The 15,235-nt window shown below is 47.5% G+C and overlaps 1 protein-coding gene across 1 annotated transcript; it reads right to left on the bottom strand.

The window, feature by feature from the left end:
• Window positions 1-4,510: 4,510 nt before the first annotated feature.
• On the bottom strand, window positions 4,511-13,311 carry SHOX2 (short stature homeobox 2). The gene is made up of 5 exons (XM_052643930.1): window positions 12,960-13,311; window positions 9,872-10,080; window positions 7,432-7,489; window positions 7,028-7,116; window positions 4,511-5,224 (listed from the first exon to the last, which is right to left on the bottom strand). The coding sequence occupies exons 1-5, from the start codon at window positions 13,309-13,311 to the stop codon at window positions 4,931-4,933; spliced, it is 1,002 nt and encodes a 333-aa protein (XP_052499890.1). The 3' UTR covers window positions 4,511-4,930.
• Between the last annotated feature and the right edge of the window lie 1,924 nt (window positions 13,312-15,235).

Below are 15,235 nucleotides of genomic sequence, written 5' to 3'. Positions count from 1 at the left end.
GATGTCCTGAAAACATGCTAGTAAACATGCAGACATATTGTAAAGGTTTAAAATCCAGGGTGTGTATACATATATCAACAGGAGTTATGAATTATGTATACCTCAAGCCTATATAAATTAGATTTTGAAGAACAAGCATCACAGTACTCAGGCAGGTCATAATAAGAGATTCCATGTGAAATGTAAAAACTACCTTGAATAAATTATCCATAAGTTGACACTCTCATTAGAATGACATATTTATTATTTCTGGGTTTGTGACATTCCTTTAATGCACTTTGACTAACTATTCTAACAGCATGTTAAGAAACCATTGCAGGCCTCAGCACCGCCCCCCCCACCCCCCACCCCCGCGGGAATTAGCAGACTTTATTTACATTTGAACTAAAATGATTTAAAAATAATATAACATTAAAAACAATCACCCATTTCCCAATGTAGAATAATAATATCATTTTCTTCTGCCCAGAAACATTTAATTAAAGCAGGATATAACTTTAGTAATTATTTTCGCACAGAATGAGTCTAAAATTAATAGTCAATTGTGAGACTGTTCAAAAATTGGGAGACTGACAATCAAAACAATCTTAAATGCTCTGTTTGTGTGATGAAAAGGAGTGATCCTTTAATTCCCTCACACACATTAAACTGATTTCACAGACTTTCTGTGCTGGTGTTTAACATAGTCAAGCGCTTGAGGTTACATAAAATAAACAGTCTTGAGATCTGATTGCAAATGTTTGCAATTTACGATGTAAACTGAATTTGTGAAAAAATAACAGGATCCCATATGACTGAAGCCAAAAAGGCATTTTTCAGAAATCAAAATAGTTCCGAAATTTGAGTATTGTATTATGCTAAAGTATTACCATCTGAGGATCTAAAAAGTTATGAATCTGGGGAAAAACTCAAAATAGATATTTATCAGTTCAGCTTCAAGCTAAGGCCTCGGATCTCACTGGGCCTCCTGTATTATAGGGTCTTTAACACTAATGATGTTTTGAGTAAGCTCTTTTAATTCAGTTTTCCTTAATCAGGGATTTTATAGCTTGGGAAGTCTTTGCACATCCTTAAGATCTGCGGGACAATTGCGGGAAATTTTAATTATTTATTACGATTATTATTGAGTTTGGACCAAAACGACACACACACTGGGCACACTTTATAGTGAAGCTTTCTTCGGTCCCCTTCTCAGAGTGGCCTGGAAACACGGGGTTGGGAACTCGGGGTTCACACATTCAGGCGTTTGGGCCGCGGCGCTCCGCAAAGCGGGCTCTGCGCGAGCCCCAGTGAGAAGCTGGATCCCCGAGGGACCCACCCCGACGGGAAAGGAAAGGTGGCCTCGGTACCCGCTGAGTCTCGGGAGAGCGGACGCTGGAGGAGCGGGAGGACGCCGCCGGCGCCCCTGACGCCGGTCCCACAGGCCGCGCCAGGCTCGGGCACCGCCGACGGGGCAGAGAATCTTTGCCCTTGCTTTTTCTCGCCCACCGGGGCTGCGTCCGCGGGCTCCTCGGCCAGCCGCGCTCCCTCGAGGACCCAATCCCGCGGGCTCGGCACGCAGCCCACCCGGCGCCGGCGGCCCGAAACGTTCCAGCCTCCTGAGGCCCCGCTGCCGCGCTCCTTCGCTGGTGCCGGGCGCCCCGCCGGCCTGGGCCCGGACGCAGCGCCTCCTTTGACCTCAGGCTCCCGGAGCTCAGCTGTAGGGATCGGCCAGGCCCCGGACGGGACCTCCAACCTCTGGCCCCAACTTCTCCCGTGACCTCCGACCTCCCTCGGGGTGCCTCGGGACGCGTCCGAGCCCGCGTCGGTGGCTGGATTAGGGTTGGAGTGTGGAGCCTGCCGGTTTGGACCCTGGACTCCGGAGCCGACGGGAGCTCGCCGGAGGCCACCAGCCCAGGCAGGCGGCGCGGCGGCTTCAAAGCTCACCCCGCCCCCAAGCAGATGTTTATTATGAAAACTAGGGACGCTTGTCAAGTAGAAGACCCGCAAGGCCTGAGCGCTGAATACGGCCCAAGTCCTGTTCAGTGGTCTTTGAAGGCTAAAAGATAAACATTATCACCCACGTCTACTCAGAGTAACAGCTTTGAGTGCGAGCTCAACCTGGGAGAGGGCTGGGTGCGGGCGGCAGGAGCACCACTCGAGGACGCGGGGCTTTGTCGCAGGAAGGACCTCCTCTATGCGTCCTCCACCCCCAAGGGGAGGCCCCAGGGGACACACGGGAAACCCTCAATTTTGTCGAAGGGTGTCCCTTATCCCAAGAGCCCGAGTGAGAAGGGAAAAGAAGGTCCTGTCCCGAGTCTTCACGGTCCCTATCTACCTCCAAATAGGCAGCGCCTCCGGGCTTAAGTAGGTGAGATTTCTTCTGGGAGAGGGTACGGATGAGGGCTCCTTGGTACCCTACAAACGGCTAGAACCCGGCTTTTCCTAAATACGATCCTAGCTGCCACCTTTTCATAAATTTAACGAACGAAGACTCTATTTGGGCCAAAGAGGTAAACTGAAGCGGGAGGCGTGGGACCCGCCCTCCCCGCCGCCCCCGCCCCGCTTCACGGCTCTTATCCTACTTCCAGACCGCCACCGACTACCGGGGAGGGTCGGCGACCTGGGACTGAGTATTTTGTAACAATTAACCCAGGTGGATTTTGCACCGCGTGACCACGCTTTCGTCCTTCCCAAAATGTTCCTTAAATGAACTTCAAGGATGAAAGTGCAGCAAAATGAACAACAAGAGTCCGTTTTCGGGAAGGAGATTATTCTAGTCTATGTTATTTTACATAGTATCTGTTCCTTTATTGATTTAGTGTAAAATCAATCCGTTTTCTTCATTGGGTGGATAAAATGGGGCAGGAGAGGGGGATTTTCGCTCAGCGCTACAGAGAGCCACGAGAGTCATCATTCTCACCGCCCCTTAATTGCCGCACGTAGAGAGCAGAGGCAAGCTCTTTTCCAAGCTGGTATAGTCGAGAGGGATACATATTCATCAAAAAGGAAGAAGGAACGACTATCCTGGATAGTTTAATAGCAACAAGAGTAAAGATGACGCGAACCCCATCAAATGAAACAATACTATTTTCATTCAATTGATCGCAAAGTGTCTTCAATTAATAACTTGGCACTTATTTAAAAGGTTTAACAGAGGTGAGACCAAAACATTTTGTACCGACAACACGTCATGAAATAGCATCTTCTTTTGTTTAAAATAACTTAATACACTAGAAAAAATATGGCAAATATAAATAATTGTTTTCATGGAGAACAAATAGTTACAAAGCTCAACCGCATACCAAAGTTCAGCTAAAAGAGCTTTTCCTCTTTCTCGTAAATTAGAAGGGATTAAAAAAAAAAAAAAAAACTAAGGAGACTTTTTAAAGAATTGGGATACAGATTGCTCAGTCCAGGGTACCCCAGTTTAAATAGCTACATGGATTGAGACAAAAAAATTATTTGAATATACACCTTTGTGAGATAAAATGCAAATGTTGAAAGTCAACCATTAGTTCACACATTATAGCCAAAATAAACTTTGCTCGTGTGTATCAACATATTTTACACAAACTTAGTGCCTGTATCTAGCTGGGTGTTGTTTAAAGTGAGTGTGATGGGACTGAGAGGGGGAAATAAAGCACGGTCTTCAAATAGGACTTCAGGAAATCTGCAAGAGGGAATACAAGAATAAGGGGAGAGGGGGACTAACACTGACCGCCCACTGTGTATCAGGCACCACGTGAGGCGCTGTACGTTAATCATTTCTCTTTTCTTTTTCCCTACATTTTCTACTTGCCTCTGTCGTCTTGGGACAATAAGAGTGTAACTTTTTTGCCCTTCAAACTTTTTTCTTTTGTCCCCCCAGGATTAAAGATGGGACAAAAAATATAGATAGATAGAAATATATATCAATTTTCAGATGCTTTGGGTATTGTTTTTCATACCGAAAATGAAAATGCAGTTAAGTGCATGTAAGTAAAGCGGGAGGGTGGGGGGAGACACCGTCAATGGAATACAAGTAACATGCAAGCCAGACTTTATTGTCAGCAGTCTGGACAGTTCTGCCATAACAATTTCTCAGAGAAATCATTGTCTGTGGTTATCATTTTTGTATTAATATCATTTATCTCCTCGTTTTTATACTGTCTTCCCTCTTCTTGCTCTTCCATACGTGGTGGTTTTTAACTCAAAGCATCTGATTCAACGTAAAAGGAGGCCCGCCTCTCTTATCAAATTTCTTGTATTAAAGCGAACTTCGCAGAAAAAGGTCAGTTTCAAAACCTGTGAACTTCCCAGCTGCGTACTTTTTTTTCATCTTAATTCTTTAAATAAGTATACCTCTTCCTTTTGTTTTGCCTTCTTAGCCCATTAAAAAACAACAACAACAACAACAAAAAATACACTTTAAGTTGGTAACTCCCGCCCCAATTATCTCGAGATTTGTCCCGGTTATTTTTCCATATTTTTTAATGTACAAAATACTTTAAAAATTTTTTCTTTTTTATTCCTTGGTTCTCCGATTTCAGCTTCTGCTGAATAGCAATAAGTTCCCTTTCTCTTTTTCTCTCTGGTTTGTCTTTTCTACAGTTTCCCCCTCATTTTTTACTAACAAGATTTTTATTTCTACGCAAAAGTCCATCGTTGCAGTTTTACCGTGAGCCACACTTCACTGTCCCAGCACTCTTCAGACTTCCCAAACCCATCCCTACAAAGCCAAATTCTAGGCCCCTAGACAGGTGAATGGTCAGGAGCCACGAAGCTGGTGCCCTTCTTCGGATCCCGGGTGCTGCCCTCCGAGTCCGGGATGCAGAAGGGGGCAAGGGGCCATCGGCGGGGCAGAAAGAGGCTCGGATTCCGAGGTCCGGGGCAGGTAACAGAGAAGCAGCGGGGCTCGGAGGGCATGCAGGCTGCGCGCCGTGCTGCAGGCGCGACCCTGGCGCTGCCGTCACAGACCCAGGGCGGCCGCGTGCTTTTTGGCTTTCAGTCTGAGATCCGCGATGCTGGAGTTCTTGCTGGTAGTCTTGGCAGCGGCAGCGGCAGCCACGACGGAGGCGGCAGATGCTGAGTCTGCGGCCAGCGTGGCGAGCGGCAGTCCGAAGGGCGGCGCCGGGAACATCATGTAGGGCGCGTGCGCGGCCAGGTGCGGGTGCAGGTGGTGGTGCGCGTGCGCCACGGCGCTGTCCAGCTGCAGCTGCGCCTGAACCTGAAAGGACAAGGGCGTCACGTTGCAATGACTATCCTAGGGTGACAACAGAATAGAAACAGAGCATTAACGGCGTCCAGCTTAGCTCGGGGAAGGCTGGGGCAGGGGACGGGGAAAGGGACGTTTAGCTGACCTCAGTTTGTTACTGAATCTGGGATACTCCAGTGCCCCTGAGTATTCTGCAGCTCACTCAGAGTGGCTTATCCCCCTGAGTCCCAGTGACTCCCATCTGCGGTGATTGTGGCCGCCCCCTTAGGAGCTGGGCTAGTCAGAGGGCAACAATGCTATTGTGCTAATACATCACTCCCCTCAAAATAACAATGTATATTGGACAGATGATGGGGTGAGTGTCCTTACCCTCCTCTCTTGGTGCTGCCATACACCCCTTAACTCACTAGTAAAGTACCAACAAGCAAACTACAAAACTTTAAAAATGTCACTTAGAGAAGTTACTACGTCTTCATCACAACTGGCACACTTGTTAGTACTCCTAAACTTTACTACTATTAAAATTACATTGGGATCTTGTTAAAATGTAGATTCTGATTCAGAAGGTCTAGGTCAGGTCAGAGAATCTTGCTTTCTAACAATCTCCCAGATGGTACTGATGCTGCAGACTCAGAGATCACCTTCTGAGTAGTAAAGTTCTTCTCTTATGATCCCCCTTTCTCTCCAGTCATTCTCTCCTGCTTCAGATGCCTAGCATCAGGCTACTAGAATCCAGTGGTGCCAAGAGAGCTAAGACCTCCCTAACACTAATGCTCAATATACAGGGCACACTCAGCGGTGACTCATTGTGACTCAGGTCACACTTTTCTGACCAGGGACTGGCAACTCAGAGTTAATTCATGACTTCACAGTCCTATCTAGCAAGGGCCCTGGCCAAGGGTGGGGAATGTCTGATACTGGCTGGGAATGGGTTGCACCCTTAGGCTTGGAGAATGGGGGAGTTCAGAGCCCTGGGATATCCTAGGATTAATTATTGCTGCAGGCTGTACTTTTAAAATGTAGTCTTAAAGGTTTCTTTATGGCTAAGAAAGGGTTTGCATTGGCAAGGTGTCCCTGGGAAGACCAATGTTTTCCTCTCTACTATAGATGAAGGTTTGCAGCTTAAAAAAAAAAAATCAAGTCTTAATGGGTAGTATTTTAGTTATTTATTTATTTTCTTTGGTCAGAGATATTTAATGTGACTAAGAGGTAGAAAATACCTCAAAAAATATTTACAGAGTTGCCTCAGAAATACCTTAGGACTAACCTTTGTATTGGATCTGACAAAGTCTTAATCAAAAGGCTTTCCCTTCCTTTCCCCAAGTGCAATCTTTAGTGCATTTTTAAAGGACCAGTTGCTGCCCTTAGGCATTGTAGGTTTCCCATGAGGACAGAAAGGACTAAGCATATAGGCCTCTGACACTGTGCTGCTGCTAAGTCACTTCAGTCGTGTCCGACTCTGTGTGACCCCATAGACAGCAGCCCACCAGGCACCCCCGTCCCTGGGATTCTCCAGGCAAGAACACTGGAGTGGGTTGCCATTTCTTTCTCCAATGCATGAAAGTGAAAAGTGAAAGTGAAGTCGCTCAGTCGTGTCTGACCCTCAGCGACCCCATGGACTGCAGCCTACCAGGCTCCTCCGTCCATGGGATTTTCCAGGCAGGAGTACTGGAGTAGGGTACCATTACTGTATAGGTTTTTAAATGGGAGTGTATCCACTGTATCATCTGAAAATTGATTCTATAACTGTATACCCATATTAGAGCCCAGAGAAAGGGGATGTTCAACAGTTCAAGCAAATATCCAGGTCTTTTTACAGTTAAAAACAGGTTAAAACTGGGCTGTACTTGCCTGCTGAAATGGCATCCTTAAAGCACCTACATTGACGTAGGGTGCTACTCTACAAGCTTCAAATTGGCTGGCAGCCCCTATGAGGACGCCTGTGAAAAATGGGGAACAAAACAAAATAAAGTGAGGTTAACACGTTCAGCACTTTTTCCCGAGGTTTCAAATGGTACCAAGATAGAACTATTTCTTTTGGAACTGGACTGGTATCTTCCTAAACTGTTGCCAGAATTAAAATCAATGTAATTTACTCCCAAATTTTAGGACTCTCATTAACTGCCTTCAGGGTAGATTTTTAAATAAGGACCACAGTTATCTTTGAGAAGGTTTTTTTTTTTGGCTTCATAATAACAGTATTCCGTAATACTTTTTATTTAGAGTATCAAATGTTCTTTGTCTGAGAAGCATACCTTTATGAAGTTGATTTTCTTGCTTTCTACATTTAGCTCTTCGATTTTGAAACCAAACCTAAAATTGGAGGAAAAAAATAAAATCTAGGTGATATGACTCAAAAATTTTTTTTAATTTATAGGAGTATGATGAAAGAGTAGCATTTTAGGCAAGGAATGGAAGATACAGCAAGCAATCTTTGAATTATATACAACAATCTTAATTTCCAAAGTTAAAAACATAAATGAATGACAAAAATAATTTCCTATACTCTTGCAAGATATATTGTTTCTTGATAAATTACTCAAGTTCTGTTTTCATGTTTCCAGAATTAGAGTCCCCCAGGCCTAAAACTCGCCCTGATACCTGATACTAAAGTGATAATGGGTTTAGATGTTGCCCAGTAAGACCTGAGAAAAATGTGCTCATTAAGAGCCTGTAATATTAATTAGCTTCATCTTCAAGAAAAACCAAACACCAAAGCAAATAGTGACTCTGGTTTTTTTTTTTCCCCCTTGGGGGTGGGGAGATAAGAGTGGGGGCAGAGGTAATTAGTGTTATAAAAGCCTCACTACAAAGAAGTTTAGAATTTCTCTCTTCCTCCGTGCAGCAAAGTGTAACCTGGTAGCAGAAATAATTATGCCATTATCATGACAATCTAATTTGCTTCTATAGAAAAAGTTGCTGAGTGCAGTTACAGTATCCAGAAGTATCCAGAAGGTAGATCAAAATTTAAATAAAAACATGAGAAAAATAAATACCAGCAATAAAGTTCATTTATTACAAGAAAAAAGAGCATTTTGTGGAATGGGACTGGGGTATGAATCATGTAATTCTGGATAATATCTTCTCCCAGATACTACCTTCTTAGGTAAACTTGCCAACTTTTAGAAGCAGTATGGCAGATTTTAAGAAATTCAAACAAAGCTTGCTTTTATACTCCAATAACACAGCATTATGTTCCAATAATACAGCATATTGACTGATTCACAAGTTAATGTTTAAAAACATGAAAGCAAAATACTGCTCCAGAGCTTTTTCCTTGTTTTTGAAAGCAAGTGTCACAGTCAATGTAAATCTTCAAAAATTCCCCTGCCATTTAGTGTAATAGAAGGGTAGATTTCATGCCAGGGTGGCATTCTTTGTGTACATCACATGGCCTGAGGCTTCTTGCCTCTTTTTTCCCCTAGAAGAGTTGGAACTGATATACTAATGCTCACAACTGTAATAATTATCATCATGTCTTTAAGGGGTTTCTAAGTCCCTAGAGATCTCAGTACACAGAGCAAAGTAGGACAGGCTTAAAAAGGAAGGCTCTGCTGTTGATGCTGTGATGACCAAGGCAGCCTATTACTTTTCCCCTTTAAGGGGACTGCTCTGTTTTTGTCCTGATCCTATTACAAGATGTGGGGAAGCCCCATAAGAATTGCATAGTTCGCTGCAGATGGTGGTCTCTGCGCCCAGAGACCTAGGGAGTATCTGTTACAGTGATACTTTGTAACAGCTGCAGATGTTCAGGCCTAAAACTGCTCCATGTGTTCAAACAAATAATGACCATCATTTTCTCCTATTTTATTATTTGAGTGGAAATAAAACCTGAAACATTTAAATTCGTTTTCCATAAAACTAAAACGATATGTATGCATGTATGTATATAATTTTTTTCCCTTAAGTGCTCCCAAAGCCTACTTTTGCCATTAAATTCACCCCCACAACCAGTAAAGAAAATCTGCTCCAATACTAACTTCACTGAGTGTGGCACTTGCTGGGATCAGACTTTGGAAATGTCAATATTAAGATATGTTGGTTGTTTTAAAATCAGTTTCTGATTCAGATTTGCTTCCCTAGTTAAGTGAGAGAACAAAGAAAGAGTGACCAAATGCATTTATTTTCTCCGCTATTTCACACACAGTTTGAGATCGACTGCTAAGGGCAGACTGTAAAATTCTGCACTTAACAGTTGCTAATTTTCTTTATAGTCTGTACATCTATAAACCTAATTGGCATATCCGCCTGGCAAACCTAGATCCCAGAGCAGACCCTCAAGGAAACCCAACTCGGATGAACAAAATGTTCGTTGTAACTTTTAAAGCATCCAGAAGATAAAACGTTTTCTGTGGGATTCTTTTTAAGGCTTATAAAAGTAGGCCCATTAGGATTAAACCACATTAAAGGCATTGTGAGGCGAGGGGGGTGTGGTTTATAGAAACCCTGGGAGCAAGCCCAGCAAAGCTTTCTTCTGCTGGGAACATATGTTGGTATGGGGTGAAGGAGAGCCCGGGAAGGCTTTAGGACTAAGATCTACTTTGGAAAATAAGACCTCTAGCAAAGACTTTTCTTCCCTTCTCACTTCACTCCAGACACTTGAACCCGCACACTCATCGTGTGTACCTCAAGCGACTGTCCAACCCCAGGCATTCCCCCTCCTCTGCTCCCTGCGACCTCCTCACAGCCGGATACCTGCACTCGGGCCTCGGACAGCCCCAGCCGTTGGCTCAGTTCTTCACGCATAAAGGCGTCCGGGTAGTGAGTCTCATCAAAAAGCCTTTCCAGCTCGTTGAGTTGTTCCAGGGTGAAATTGGTCCGACTTCGCCTCTGCTTGATTTTGGTCTGGCCTTCGTCCTCCATCCCCTTCGCATCCTCTTTGCGATCCTTCAGCTCTGGGGACACTGGAGGGGGTACCACGAACAGGGCCATACGCATATGTCCCCGCGCACACACAGCAACACACACACACACACACAGACAAAAAACAACACAGCAAATACCATGAGCAGATTTGTCTCCAGGAGGATGGCGGTTTCTGCCCCCTCCCGGAGTTCCTGTCCAGGCCCTCACCCGGCTGAGAGGAAGAGGATTCCGTAGATGCGAAAAGATCAACTGGGGTGGCTGCCGCGGGCAAGGTGGGCATTCACCTACCCAATCCCTTTCACAACTGCGGCCCCAGTTCACCTTCTCACTGTTCACCCCCACAGTCCCCTGCCCTCCCCTGCGAACACAAACCAATTCCACTCACCCTCTCTCTTGCGTTCACTCTCTCCCACACACGCACAGAAATCAAAAGCGCCGCACCCCGTGAGTCACAGAACGCGATCCCGGCAGAAGAGGGCGGCGAGGCCACGGACTGGGCTCTGACACCGGCCATTCCCGGAGTGCGGACCCCTTCTCAGCCAGCGCTGGCTGCCGCCGGCTCTCCCGTCTTCTCTCAAACTTGCTGGTCTAATTTGGGAACAATTGGGCTGCTGGGTCACAGCTGGAGGACAAGACCCCTGTGCTGCACTGCGCTGGGAGCCACTTCCCTGGGCGCTGTGTACAGACCCAGGGCTCGAGCCAAATACCGCGGACGGCCCCTGGACAGCCAGGCCGTCCCTGTCCCCGCTGCTGAATCCCAGTCGCCAGAGCAGAGGCGCCCACGCCATGTTGGCGGCCTGGAGGGCTCGCTGCCCACACCCGAACAGAAGAAGAGAGGCAGAAAACCAGCTTCGGGAGGCCCGCGAAACAGACCGCTGCCTCTGTTCACTTCTTCTCCCTCCCCATTGGAAAGGCGGACTCGACCCTAACCGCTTAAACCCACAGAGATCAACAGGTTCAAGCGGAACATTCGCGATCCGCGGTTTCTATTGGTTGCGCAAAGGCTTTTCAGGCATCCAGAAGCTTGGATGTTTAATAAAATATGCATTTTTCTGCTCTAGGTTCGCATACATCTGTTGTCACTTTCCTGCCCTTCCTTCTCCCCCCTTTAAAAACAGGAGCTTCGGAAGTGTGAGCATACAGGGACACCAGAAGGATGTGGCTATATATATATAGGCCAAGGGGCACTGATCAGGGGAGTTGGTATCAACGTAAGCGGCCCTCTGGACCCTTCATCCTCTGGGCCTGAGTCGAAGACTTGGGTTTTTAAGGTGCCAAAGCTGAGTTTAGAATAATTGAGTCTGTTTGCAGTTCTCCCTAGCCCAGAATCCTTATCAACATGAGTGTTAAAAATCATTTCTATAAGAGCCAGGCTGCAGAGAAATTAATATTTGCCCTGAGTTTGGAAACCAAAATCCCAAGACTTCATTTGCCCTGGGTTGACTCTAAATTCGCGGTCCGGCCTGCTGGTGTACCCAGGGCCTGGAGCTTGGGACTCAGGCCAGGGAGGCTGCACTGGACTGCCTGACAGTAATGCCACCACTTTCCATGTTTACTTGGTACCCCATCTGGGAGAAGACCGCTAGAACTCAGCCCGGGTTGGCATTCTAGTTAAGCGTTTCCCGCATGTCTATTTCTCAAGAGTTCGTTTTGCGGACATGCGTCCTTCCTCCAGGAAGCAATAGATAATATTATAGCACAAATTCAAGTCAAGTTAATAGGAAAATATTTGCATTTATATTGTAATGAAATTTAAATATGAAAACACACCCTTCAGATTCTGCCAAAGCGGCGAGACGGCTTTATTTCAGGCTCACAGTGGAAGCCCCTCAAACTTTGGGGGCTTCAAAGAGAAAGATGTCCACATTTCCAGTTGATTAATAGACTTAAAATAATCTCTATTTCGCCCCCAAATTTCCACTTATTGGCCTAAACAAGAACAGACTTTGTTATAAACAACTTAATTGCTTGCTTAAATATGTGATTCTACGCATGTCACATATTTTCTTAATTGGAAAAATATGGCAGCTCACCAGTTACTGCAGGCACCAAGTGCCAAATTAATTTTATTGTTGAACTCCTTTGAATTGGTACAGGATGCTCCACCATTTAGAAAAAGCCTTTTCCAAACACTTCGCTGGCACCAAAGGATTATCCCACCACAAAACCAGAATACTGGATGATGCCGCGCAGTAAATATCGGAAAACAAACAAAAAAGGAGCCTAATTCATCTTCCGAAAGAAAACAGCGCACAGCCTGAACCTCAGCCTGCCTTGGTCTCATTCTACCTTCATAGCTCTAAGAAAATGGGAAGTTTTGGTCCCTAAGATTCAGGGATCCAGAGTCTTCACGGAGTTGGAGTGGTTCTTAGAGGCAGCCGTGAAACCCGGGGCGACTCCAGGGTGAAATCCCAATCAACCTCCGTCTCCGTATCTCTTTCCCCTTTCTCCCTCTCTTTTTTTCTCCCCTCGGGCCTAGGAAAGGGACTCCCGCAAACTCGGTGCTACATGCTAACTGTAATCTCGCCGCTTGGCCCAGTGACGGCCAGCATCCACTTCGGCAGCCTGGTCCCCAGAACTTCCCCACCCGCCTGCCGGCCGTCCGGCGGGGCCCATCCTCCGGTTGGTGAAAATGCATTTGGGTGGAATGGGAGTAGCGGGAGCATCCGAGAAAGGCGCGCGCAAACCCCACACGCTCCCCCTCCTCCACACACACACACACGGACCCCACCCACGACCGTGCACACCACCGGACTCCCACCCCTCCGTCCTCACTCTGGCTTCCAAAGCTGGGGTCCAAGGGCCCTCTCCGCGTTCGCCCCCTTATTCCTCCCCCGTCGGGCCTGGGGATCCTCTCCCGCCCGAGAGGAGTCGGGAAGGCGGGAAGGGGAACCGCGGCCGGGGGTCGGGCCGTTACCCTCGGTGAGCCGCGGGCTGCCCGGCTCCCTGCTTCTCTCGGCGGCGCCCATGTCCGGCTCCCGGACGGGAGAGCGCCCTCCTCCTCCAGCTCCTCCGCCTGCGCCTCCTCCGCCTCCGCCTCCGCCGCCTCCTCCGCCTCCGCCTCCTCCGCCTCCTCCGCCGCCGCCTCCGCCGGCCGCCCGGACTGCCGGGCTGCTGCGGTCGTCGCGGCCCGGCTCCGAGCAGCCGCTCGGCTCCTTGGCCCCGCGCAGCGGCCCGCTCTCCAGCACCTCCCGGTACGTGATAGCCTCCTTCTTCTCCTTCACTTTCTGGTCGAAAGACTTCGAGACGAACGCCGTAAGTTCTTCCATCGCCAGAGATGCCCGTCAGCCCCGCGCTCAACCTCTCCCAGCCGAGCAGCCCCGCTCTTTTTTTTCCTTCTTCTTTTTTTACTGCTCCAGCCCCCCCAATAATAACACATCAATGGGGCAGGGGGTGGGGGAGAAGGGGGAGGGGGAGGGGGGAGAAGAAAAAGAAGAGAAGAAAGAAGACAGAGGAGGAGAAGTAGAAGGAGAAAAAGAAGGAAGAAGAGGAGGAGGTGGAGGAGGAAGAAGAGGAAGAGGGCAGGGGCGGGGGCCGCCGGAGGGAAATGGGAACCGATGCTTCCCTGCCTGAGCGCGCTTGTTCAGTGTTAAGATCTTTGACAATTCTTCCTGCGGAGAGTTCAGATCTGATAGCGACGCAGCGCTTGAAGTCTCACTATTTATACTTCGCAAAGGCGGCCCCTTGTTCTGAGTAAATTACCTCCCCTCGCAACTCCGTGGGAGCCCCTTCCCGGGAAGCTCCCGCGCCACTACCTGGGGGTGGGGGAGTGGGGGTTGGGAGGTGGTGGGGGTGATAGGGAGAGAGGGAGAAGAGGGGGAGAGAGACAGAGAGAGAAAGAAAGAGATTGAGATTGATTAAGGCTGGAGTCCAGGATGGCTGGAGCTGGAGTATGAGGACAGAGAAGCGGGACCGGAGGGAGTGGGAAGAAGAGGCAGTCCCAGGCCGTCCGGCTTTTCGGATACCTCGGCCGCCTGCGCTCTTGGCCATTAATTCAGGATTGACAAGAATCCCTAATTAATTTAATTAGGCGTGGATTTTTGCGTTGGTGTCACGACTTACTTAAACACTGGGGAGCTGGACTTATTCCGCCGGGGCGTGGCCAAGAGGAAACTGACAAGTGCGCTGCTCCACGAGTCAGTAGGGTATCCTGACCCGGCATGCGACCCTGCGTCCTCGCCAGGCGTCAGGGTGCAGCGCAACTGCTCGGCTCCGCATTGCTGTCCGGCAGCCCTGCCCTGCCTCAGGACCCCGGGACCCCATTTTCTTATCCTGACCCTGTACCCCAGTCGTACATGCCTGCTCTCCCCAACGCCGACCCGAAACCTTGTAGCCTGGCATCCTGGCTTCACAACCCTGCCGAGTCAGGGTCCTTTACAATTTCTCAGGCCCGCGCAGCTCCTTTTTAGGGGCTTCCCGGCCCGCGGCCAGAGCTGAGCCTGGGTCTTCACCAAGCTCCCCGCCCCAGGGAGTTTGTGAGTCACCCCATTATTCGCGTCCTGGAGACCATGCCGACTCTACTGACAAAACTCGCTCGAACTGGCTGGTTGTTTTAACACATTTTCCGAGCAGCTGTTCCCTGACAGATTCCATTTTAAAGTGTTTCTTTAGCGCTTGATCAAGGACAGTTTGACTTCGTTCCCTCTTTGAGGTCTCAGGACCCTCACCCTGCTCCCTTACTCTTTGCACTGCGACTCCTCCCACAATGAACTAAAGAAACTCTACTTTAGAATCCCAGAAGCATTCTAATTAATTTCCTATTTTTGAAAAGATCATGATTATTCCTCTTTGAGTTTGAAAAAAAATCGATGTTAAGTTTGTGCCCTACCTAATTTCATTTATCGTGGACTATTTTAAAAAATGCTCTCTGGGAGAAAAGTACCCCTCCTCTCCACTTAACGCTACGATTTAAAATGATATCCCCGGACTGTGTTCATGGAAGCTGTTATATGGATGGACACATCTATATTCTTGCGTCATATATGCGTATCGTGCAGGACAAAGCTTGCTGTGAGAAGTGTGGCTGTGTATATATACCCCTCACATAAAACTATTTACACGTGAAAAAAAAATACTTACATATTGAAAGTTATATTTACCTGCATGTGTAAAAACACCGTTTCAAGTGTGGCTTCGGGAATATTTTTGAATAGTCTGAATATTAAATACAGTCTTTCTGATGTTAAAGGTAAC

The sequence above is a fragment of the Budorcas taxicolor genome, chromosome 1 (assembly GCF_023091745.1).
Source record: "Budorcas taxicolor isolate Tak-1 chromosome 1, Takin1.1, whole genome shotgun sequence".
Lineage (NCBI taxonomy): Eukaryota > Metazoa > Chordata > Mammalia > Artiodactyla > Bovidae > Budorcas > Budorcas taxicolor.
The sequence above is the reverse complement of the archived record's forward strand: the minus strand, read 5'-3'. Positions and strand labels throughout refer to the sequence as shown.